Genomic DNA, 10,053 nt, shown 5'->3' with positions numbered 1-10,053 from the left:
GAGCAAGTGAAAACACGGATACTAACAAAGCCAAGCAAGTAAATATCCAGATCTGCTCCTGGGAAAGGTCTGGCTTTGCTGCGACAGGAGGAGAGGAGCTCTGCACGCACGTGCTTCTGCGTCCCTGTGGCTTAAAGCAGATTCTGCCGTCAGACGTGTCAGAGGTAGCGATGGCAGGGCCAGGGAGTCGGAACTGCACCAGTTCTGGAGAGTTTTCCATTTACAGTTACAGCCCATTTTGCAAGCTGTAGGTGTCTCATTGAAGGAAAATATTGCAAGTATTTAGGCAAGATGTGGTTATTACTTAAAATGCAATTTATGTGCTTGTAGGAGGCCTGGCTTATTATGTGGCTAAAAATCAGATGAAATGCCCTTCTACTAGAGATTCCCACGCTGCAATGCAAACTTCTCTAGCCTCAGCACCCACCAGAAACCTCCGCAGTTTGGGAGCCATTGGGCTGAGGGGCTGGCTGGCTATGCTTTTGGTTTAGATGAATTCCTGCTGCTCCCGGTCTGAGCACCAGGGATCTGGCTCTGCTCAGCCCTTCCCAGACAGCCACTGTGCTGTGTCATCACAGAGCTGGGGCACCCACTCTGCTCTGCAAACCCCGAGGCTTCAGACGCGTCGGGGTTGGCCCATCTTGAAACAGAAAGGTTTCAGGGTTGAAACAGCAAGTTTTTCCCTGGCTGCTGTGGTTCCCTGTGCCGCCGAGACCCATGCCGATCAGGGCTGCAGGGACATGAAGGTGCTGGTGGGGATCGTGCTCTGGCCGTCAACCAGCAGCCATGGCTGTGCCGGCTGGGGACGCCCAGGCACCGGCTCCACTCGAGGGTGCCGGGTTAACAAGAAAACCTGCTTGCCACACAGCACACGACGCACAGACCTCTCACAGAAGCTCAGTGCCTTTGATTTAGGGCCCGTTTCATCAGCGTATTCCCAAAGGTTTGTTTGGCCACGCTGAAGCATTTATGAAACAGCAGCTGCTGTATGAAACAGCAGTACTCCCCTCGGCTGCAATCGCTTCTCCGGCATTCCTGACACCGATGCCCAGATGGTGCAATGGGTTTGTCTGGGTCTCCTGTGGGAGGAATTATCCTGTGCCCTCGTCCCGGCCATGGATGTGACCCTGTGCACGGACAGGTACTGCAGGAGAGGCTCACTAGGTCAGGTTACCGCTGAAATGAATCGATTTGCAGTGGCTGAAGGCAGAGGCTGGAGCCTTTTGATTTGTGAGTCACCAGTGGGCTGCCAGCAGTTACCCCATCAACCCAGCTCACATTTTAATCACACAAAACCCAGTTGCAAACAGCAGCCTTAAATGATTTTCAGATGCAAACTGATTGCCCCCTTTCGCTGCAGCTAACAGTGATCACACCCCCGCTGTTGCCAGTACCTAAACTGTCTCCACTTAACTGCATTTTCAGTGAAAAATCCCTCAAAATTTCCCAAGGGGAAGAGAAAATATGAAACCCAACCAATTTTCTTCAGTAACTGTTTAATTTAACACACTCATGAGCTATAGCCATTAAACCCCAACACATTCAGTTGCTATCCCTTAGCAAAACCTGGGAGCACGACAGAAGCATGGGACAGATGGTGCCAGTGAGAAGGAAAACAGGACTGAACACAGGCTCTTGAAACATAAAAATTTACACCACGTTGGAAAGGAATAAAACACAAATGGTGAAGTCATGGCTTCTGTTTTACATACAAATTACACACAGGAATTTCCCCTGTTATGGGACTGAATGTTGCTCCCAACAGCACAGGGGAAGAAGAAACACACCCTGGGCTGTGTGACCGCATTGCACACACGGTGCAGCCAATGCTGTGCTTGAGCCCTTCTTTGTTCAATGCAGGTAGGATTGCCTTCATGGTCTCCCAGTTTTGGGGTGTCCTCCATAGCCTGAAGAGTCATACGGAAGGGAATTTCTACCGAAATGCTCCTGACCCTCCACTGGGGACCGACCTAACAGCAAATCCTCCCTAAGACGGGGAGGGATTAACACACGACACCCCCAGACCGGGCGGTAAGGGCTGTGCCAGCGAAGTGCCGCTCCTTGTACAATATTGGATATTCTAGTTAAAAGAATCAGCTAAGCTTAACAGAGTAGAATCTATATAAGCAGGAAAAAAGGTTTTTAGCTTGTAAGAACACAGAAAAACACCTTAACCAACCATTAAACTGCTACGCCATAACGGCATACAGAAACCCAGGTGTGTAAGTACTTTTTGCTGCTCACGAGGAAGGATGCAGCGAAGAGGATGCACTGCTCACCACCGGGGCCACAGCAGCTTTCCCTCTCCTTCACAAATACATGCAAGGGAATGCGCTGTTGGACTCCAAAACCAATGTGCCATTTCACTTGTGCCTTGGTGTCCCTGACCATCCCTTCTGCTCCAGAGTGATATGGGCAATGGCTTTGGCACACAAAGCCAGCAGTGGAAAGATGAGGGTATGGAGTCTTCGCACACACCATGAGCCCTGGACTCGTGGGGGTAACTAAAGCCGATACTTTATCCCGCTGCCCTGACTCCACTTCTCAAATTATGGCTATTTAGCTTCAGTGCGTAAACATTTTAATGAAAATTACAGAAATGGGTTGCCAGCTTCAAGTTCCTTAAGGAAAAAAAAAAACCTAACCCAAATGGTCGGCTGTACTGGTGGAATGCTAGATGCTCACTTCATATATATAAAAATAATAATAAAGGTCAAGAGTTTTGTGCTGGCCTGCCAACACCATCAAAAGGCTGAAAATGTCAAATGATAGCACCATAAGCATTTCTGAGAGGTCTCCCCCGAATCATCACTGCTTTCGGTTTCCCTTTCCCAAAACATTTCCCCGCTGGTCGCCCAGCGGCAGCGAGACCCTGACGGAGGGTCCCGGCTGCCCCAGCATCTCCCGCAGGACCAGTGGGACCTGCACACCCAGCCCACGCCAGACCTTATTTTTCAGACCGATGGTTTGAGCACCGTTATAGTGTAGCACAAATAAAAGAAATCAAGCCTTCCCCGTGTTTTGAAAGAGCACCGCGCAGCTTGCTGGCAGCACCGTCCGGCGCTGCCATGGGACGAGGCAGAGCCGCAAGTCCTGGCTGTGACCCGGCTCCCTCCTCCGCCGTCGCCACGCTGCTCTGGGAGCTGCCGTGGGTCCTGGCGCTTCTTGCCCTCGGGGACGGTCCTGTCACCTCCTGGAGGCCCGCTCGTCCCCGCGGTCCCGGTCGGGTGCTGCGCGGTGCTGGTGCTGGCGGCAGGTTCGGCAGCACTGGAGGTGGACCGTCGGGAGGTGGCACCTTCCCAGGACCCGCAGGGTCTGGCAGAAGCCGAATGTCAAGCGGTCACGCTCGCAGACGAAGCCTGGAGGGAAGGCGAGAGGGCAAGGACAGCGTTATTGCCGGTGCTGCCGGTGCGGTTATCAGGCGTTTGTTGTGAAAATTGGCGTGCAGTTGGCAGAGACAAAGACAGACCTCAGCAAAAGCAGAGCCCACCCTCATCTGGGTACCAAGCATCCTTGCTATTTCTAATTGCCAGCAGAAAGAACACCTCTGCTGTTGTCTACAGTTCTGCAGCATCTGCCCAGGGTAGAGAAACCATATGGGGGAGCGGGGTTGAGCCCAGGCTCGCTCCCTGAGGAGGAGGGTCTGTGCTGGAGGCCTGGGAGAGGCGACAAACCTCCCTGCAATGATATCTCCTCCCAGCCCCCAGACCTTCCCTGCAATGCCAACAGAAGGCAGCAGAAAGGCGATAATTCATTTGCATTTGCATTGTGTTTAGATTATTCCGAGAACCCGCATCATCTGGTTTGTTTCCTGCAGGTGTCTTGCAAACCTCAAAACAACATCGTCGCTGCTTCGAGGATGGGCTTTGTCTGGGAACCGCTGCTCCAGTGCCAGCACCCGGCCTTGCTGGGGGGGCAGCACCCAGCCCCGCTGCGGGGGCAGCACCGGGGCCAGCTGCAGCAGCGGCTGTGGTGGCCATGGGTCGCAGCCCAGCTGTCCCAGCTGAGTCACCCGCAGGCTGAGCAAACTGTTTGCAGAAACTGTTTCCTCTCTGCAAACAGTCTGGAAATCACAAATCCCTCTCCAGGGCCGGGAGCGCCACGTCGGGACGTTTGGTTCAGCGCTCGGGTTCACAGCACGGGGAGACGTGAGCGGTGCCCCAAACAGACCTTGCCCTTGGGGTGCGATAAGGCAGGACATCCCACCACCCCAAAACACCCTCACGCCTGCCACCGCATGCTAACCATGGCGCCGTGCAAACCATGGTGCCGGGCATCCCGTGGGATGGTGCAGGATGTAGTGAGAAGGGGTCAGCCCTCCCCTGTGCCATCAGCAGAGGCTGCAGAAATCAGCCCCAGCAGCTCCCAGCTCCGTCGCCAGCCAGACTGGGCTCAAACAGGCTGCCTCTCAGCTCAGTTAGGGCTGCAGAGACCCATCACTAAATATGCATTGCTTATAAGAATATATAGTTGGGTTGCTTTAATTTTTAATTTCTTCCTTTTCTACTTTATATCAAAACAAACATGCACTGCCTTGAGCCTCCAGCATCTCACCCAGTTGTATAAGACTTGTTGAAATTATATCAGCTCTGTCTAATTTTACCTCCTGTACAAATGATTAAAACAAATGACAGCTCTTCTCTGAAGAAGGGCAGAGTTGATACTCCGTGGGGCAGACGCCTGGAACCAGCACCCCATGGTCCCCCCGCACTGCCTCTCCCCAGGCACCCTCTGCCCAGGGCCATGCTGAGCAGATGCAGAAAAAGGGCAAGAAAATGGGTTTTTCTCTTTCTCAGGACCCTTTTCTGCTGGGGAAACGCTGGGACTGAGCCAGGCGAGCTCTCACTGACCATTGCCCCTTGCCGTCTCCCCTCTGTGAATAAAAGGCTTTGCTCAGGAAAAGGCTGCTGCCCCGATTCTCACAGGGATGAGCCGACCCACAGCAGTTAATGCAAAGGACTCAGCAGATGCAGAGCAGAGACTTTTCCCCCCATTTGGGATTTCAACCACAGCTCTCACCCCCCCGGCCCCAGCCCATCAGCAAGGAGGTCACTATACTGGTCTAAAATTAATTTTCTATTTCAGTAGAGGTACCTCCTCTCTTCCTCTTGAGCAACAGCTCTTTCTGCCCAGCAATAGTGTCTCTGTGCCCTGAAGAAACCGTTTAACACAGAAGCTGCTGCCGGCCGGCAGTGTCAGATCCAACAGCTGCCGACAGACTGGGACTGAGCGCCGGATCCCAGCCACACATCACACTCGCGGGCTGGGGGTTTGGTCCAACCCCCTGGGTGCTGGGGGATAACGCAGAGTTTTCCTGCTGGTTGAGCAGAGTAGACAAGGAATTGCTGTGAAGTCCAGAGAGGTCCGGGCCGGGAGCAGCGCACATCCCCAGACCTGCCATGAGAGCAGCCACGCTGCGCAAGAGCACCAGAGCCGGTCAGGAAAAGGGAAGCGTTTACTCGTGCGATGCTCCATTGGGGTCTCATGGATGGTATTCCCGAGGAGCATCCCTGTGGCTCTGGCACGGCATCCCCTGAACCCCCAGACCCCTTTCACATGGGGACATTCACGCACACGAATATATGTATTCCCGTTTGCATGTGCTGCAGGACTGGGATGCCTCAAGCAGGGATCCTAAAACACCTCTGGGGTGTCTGACGAGAGAGAAAAGCCTGAGGGCATGTCAGCCTGGAGAACTGCCCCATCCTGTCCCCTACGGCTGGCGACGACGATACCGGGGTGCACCAGCTGAGCTGTGCCTTAAAAAGCACTGGTGCCCAGTTCCGGCTTGGCACACCAATCTCAGCCATCTCTCCCCTCATGCAGGATTCGGTAATCATTTACTCTTCACTGGGGCACAACCGCTGGGTAACCCCAACCTGCCCAACCTGTACTTCCCACGGGTTTTATGAATTTGTGGTGTTTCGAGTTGCTGGGTTTGGAAGCGATACTGAGTAGGAGAGATGGAGGACACAGCGACAGCTCCCAGCAGGCACAGACAGGGGCTGGTGTGCTCTAGGGGGGTTAATTAATCACTGCATTGCACCGAGCAAGTGTAACAGCAGTAAAAACTCCACATTGTTTAGAAGAACTTAGTTTAAAATGCTGCATGGATGGGTGGGAACGTCACCGGCGTTTCGGACGGTCGGCCCTGCAGTCCCGGGGCGATGCTCCTGGGGGGATGCTGTGCTGAGGCAGACCCCTGCCAAGCACCTCGGTATTTTTAGCACACTGCCGCTGTGCCTTGCTGGGCTTGTTTCTGTTCATGAGCCCTCTGCTTATCGCAACAGTCTTCCTAGAAAGCTATTTATGGATCACAATCAAGTTGCCTCCTGTCTTCCCTTGAAAGAGCTGTAAAGGCTAGGCTTCTGGAGCCTCTCGCTGGAACGTTGCTTTCCAGGACCAGAGGTGATGGTTAAGCTGTTTTCTGATCCCTTTCCAACAGGTCAACACCCTGGGCGCTAGTAGGAAATTCCTGTACCTGCACTACCCAGAGCCGTACGCAGGCATAAATAAGCCCATCCATCTCCTGCCAGGAGTTATTTCTCTTTGTACACCATGTTATCTGCAAAGGTATGAGCCTACTGCGGAATAACAACCAGGATGGGCTTCGCGGAGGGTGGAGAAGAGCCACCACCCTTGGCTGGAGGCGTTGCTGCAACTATGCTGACCTGACATGAGACCCCGCAGCAGGACTCCGGGTTTCCAAAGCATTTTAATAAAATGAAGTCAATGGGAGTTGTTCAGTGCTCATCATTTTTCCAGATCGGGCTGTTTTGGTCTGATGTAGCGTCTCAGCGTGGATATGTGTGGGGTCAAGCTCAGGTCTGAAAAATCTTGGCTGAGCTTGTGATTCCTCCCTGGAATTGGTCTCGGGCAAGGGAAGCTGTAATAAGCACTTAATTTGTCAGCTCTTCAGAGAGGGTCCCTACAGAATTGACCCAATTTTCATTTAATCCTTTTACTGTTATTTTTTTCTATTAACTATTCTTTTTCATATAATCCTAACACTTCATTTGAACATACGCTCCAGTGTTCAAGTCTATGCCAAATTTTAGTCTAAAGAAATAGCTTAAAGCAGGGCTTTTAAAATCCAGGCTAAGTCAGCACATTAGAAACTGAAAACCCCCACTTTTTTTGGTTGTTTTTTTAAGTTGGCGTGGAAGTCGCTTTAAATTTCATTTAAGCTTCTGCCATACAGACCTAAGCATTTACTTTTATGCTCGGGAAAAATAAACTTCCTGGAACAGGTTTTGTAAAAACAAGGAAAGGTTGAGCTTAGAGCTGAGCTAGCAAAACCAGAGAATTAAGCTGCTGACCTCTGGCCTTCGGGATGCTCTCAGAGCCAGTGCCGAATTGAACAAGTATTATCCCAGGCTCCTGCTCCGGGGCCCACGGTGCCCTCCCTGGGAATGAGCACTGGCGAAAGCAGCACATTTCATTGCAGGCAGCACTAGAGCTGCGGCCACCGGTCAGCATGCATGCGATGCATACTCAGCTGCCAGGTTTGCCTGCACAGGCAGGCACTGATACAGCTGCAGCTTGGAAAAATGGGAGAAAAGCACAAAAACCCCACCAGTTTTCAGGTGCCAGCCCTGCTGCTCCCAGCACATCTCACTCAGCACTGTCACGGAGCTCCCATTGACACTCCCTGAGCATCCAGCCTGGGAATTACAGACCAGGGGGAGGAAAACGCTAGTGCTCTGTAAAAGGTTGAGGGGGATTATCCATTTTTTAGAGTCCTTGGATCTGGCAGAGAGAAATTCTCATTTCCAAAGAGCTGCGGCAGAGCCAGGACTCTCCCCACGCTCTGCGTTGTCTTCCCCTTCCTTCTCATGAGTGCAGGGAGGGGGAGAAAAAGCTAACTCTGCCGAAACGAGTTGCTGAACGTGACCCTGCCTTCCTTGCCAAAATCCAAAAGTGCTTTAAACACGCTGAATCCAGAGATTCCCACAGCCAACCCTGCAAGGAACAGTCGAGCTTGAGCAGACAGTCATGTCACATCTACGGAGTCTTTGCTTCCTTTGCCTTTTTTTTAACGTGAAGATTAGGCAGAGTAAGGATGCTTGCGAGCAGCCCTGAGCCCTCCTCTCTTTCAGGACTGAGGGAAACCGACGCCAGGCAGGACCCTCAGAGCGTGACTGCCGTGGCTGAGCACAGTTGTTCTTCCAGCCACGGGTAAAGCACCATTTCTTCATTTTTGTCCTTGCTTTCTCTGTTTTTAGCCCTTCAAGGCTAAGGCCCATATCCTCTCTGCCAAAGGTCGGTCTTCTGCATGGAAAAATATGCCTTTGATGTATTCTGGAGAGTTTTAAAAGAAGTTAAGTAAGGGTTAATCTTTTGTTGTTGGGATTAGGCTTTGCCTCCCATTATCGGAGGCTTGGAGCCCGGGAGCCCTCAGTGCCGCTGAGGTCCATTGCGATTTACACTTTCTAAAACTTAAATCTGCTCAGCAGTTGCCAAGGAGGGACGAGAAGCGTCTCCCACTGCCGCTGGTCAAACCAAGGTCATTTACATAAAAAGCATGCAGCACGGCAATAAGGAAACCCTACTGTTCTCGTCGGGGTGAGGAAACATGCCTTTCCTGCTCCATCCGCCTGATGGTTATGATGGTTTTTTCTTCCATTGCCCGAATTTTCATGGGAGCCACTGTGCAGACGTGGCGCAGGTGGATCGGCGTCCGGGCACATTACAGGGGACCTGCACAGCATCCTTACTGCTCAGAGCTGGCATTTGCATCAACCCCCTCGGTAGGAAGGGCTGCTATGGGGACAGACTCTGCCAGCCTGTGTCATTGAAAGCCTGTTTCTCTGTAAGTCTAAAACGTGTAACATTCATTTCTCCTACACTGAACAAAAATGGGAAATCCTTTCCCAAGCACCCATTTTTCCACTGACACCTGTTGTTAATTAGCAGTAAATAAAGGGCACTTAACTTGCTCAGCAGCAATTCCCTGTCTTGCCCCTTGGATACAGACTTACATGCTCAAATGACAGAGAAAATTGGAATTTGCTGCAATTATTTCTAGTATGTATCCCTTGCGGACAAACTCAGCTACATGCAGAACCATGAATAATTTCATTTCCCTGCACAAAGCAAGCAGGAATATAACTTTTAATTGCCAATTAATCTTGAGGCAACTAGAAATACAACCAGACCCTGGATAATGAGCCTGGAGCACCGCAAAAGGCAGCAGCTGAATTGGGCACCAGCTGTCTGGGATTTGCCCCAGCACGTCCCGGTGTGAGTGGGGGAGACTTCACCCCTCGCTCCCCCGGAGGCATCACCCCTCTCACAGCCCCACCAAACATGGTCCCACGTGCTGGCTGCTCCCAGGGCATAAGGCTGAACTCCATCCCACTCCATCCCTTCCCACTGGCTGGAAACCTCTGTCCCTTTCCCAGAGAAACTGTATCCACGGCCAGTTTATACATATTTGTTCTTGGGCCAGCCGAAGGCTTTACCTTAATTCCTTTGGTACTCAGAGCCTGAGACACTTGTGGGAAACAGCCGTGTTTGCTAAGGTGCCTTGGCTGGAGGGAAGAACCAGACCCATCACCTGCTTGGAGTGAATCTGGGGAACTTGCAGTGTCAGATCCAGAGAAATGGACACAAGGAAAATTATTAATTTTATGACATTTACCACAATGAGTGCCCCATGGGCTGCACACGTTTGGTCCCGAACAGGGTTGTTTCACCCATCACCGATGGGGTCTGGCCAAAAGCCCTCCTGCAGGCACAGCCACTACATCTGCAGCAGCGGGGCGACTGCAGCTCAGTTCACCCATTAGCATTCTCCTCCAATATAAAGCAATTGCTGCTTTTGCGTTTTAAAGCTGTTTGACCTGCTGGATAAACCAGCGCTGGTTTCTCCGAGCTCTCACATGGGACCTGCTGCTCAGCTCCTTTCCAAGATGGCCATAAAACAAAGCGTAATACTTAAACACAGAAATAAACATGTTGTGAGGGTTTTTTTCCAGCTTTCTGAGCTACAAGAAATGATCTGGTAACAGGAGTGGCTGGTGTGGTTTTGAGAGCACTGCCCGGGCTCGG

General features: G+C 51.8%; 1 protein-coding gene across 2 annotated transcripts in view; it reads right to left on the bottom strand.

The window, feature by feature from the left end:
• Positions 1–1,489: 1,489 nt before the first annotated feature.
• ADAMTS7 (ADAM metallopeptidase with thrombospondin type 1 motif 7) overlaps positions 1,490–10,053 on the bottom strand; it is a 52,345-nt gene continuing 43,781 nt past the window's right edge. For both annotated transcript variants that reach the window (XM_075044715.1, XM_075044716.1), the window contains one exon: positions 1,490–3,359. In XM_075044715.1, coding sequence (XP_074900816.1) covers positions 3,187–3,359 — 173 coding nt within the window. In that variant the 3' untranslated portion in view covers positions 1,490–3,186. The remainder of the gene's footprint in view (positions 3,360–10,053) is intronic.

Source organism: Buteo buteo, chromosome 13 (genome assembly GCF_964188355.1).
Source record: "Buteo buteo chromosome 13, bButBut1.hap1.1, whole genome shotgun sequence".
Lineage (NCBI taxonomy): Eukaryota > Metazoa > Chordata > Aves > Accipitriformes > Accipitridae > Buteo > Buteo buteo.
The sequence above is the reverse complement of the archived record's forward strand: the minus strand, read 5'-3'. Positions and strand labels throughout refer to the sequence as shown.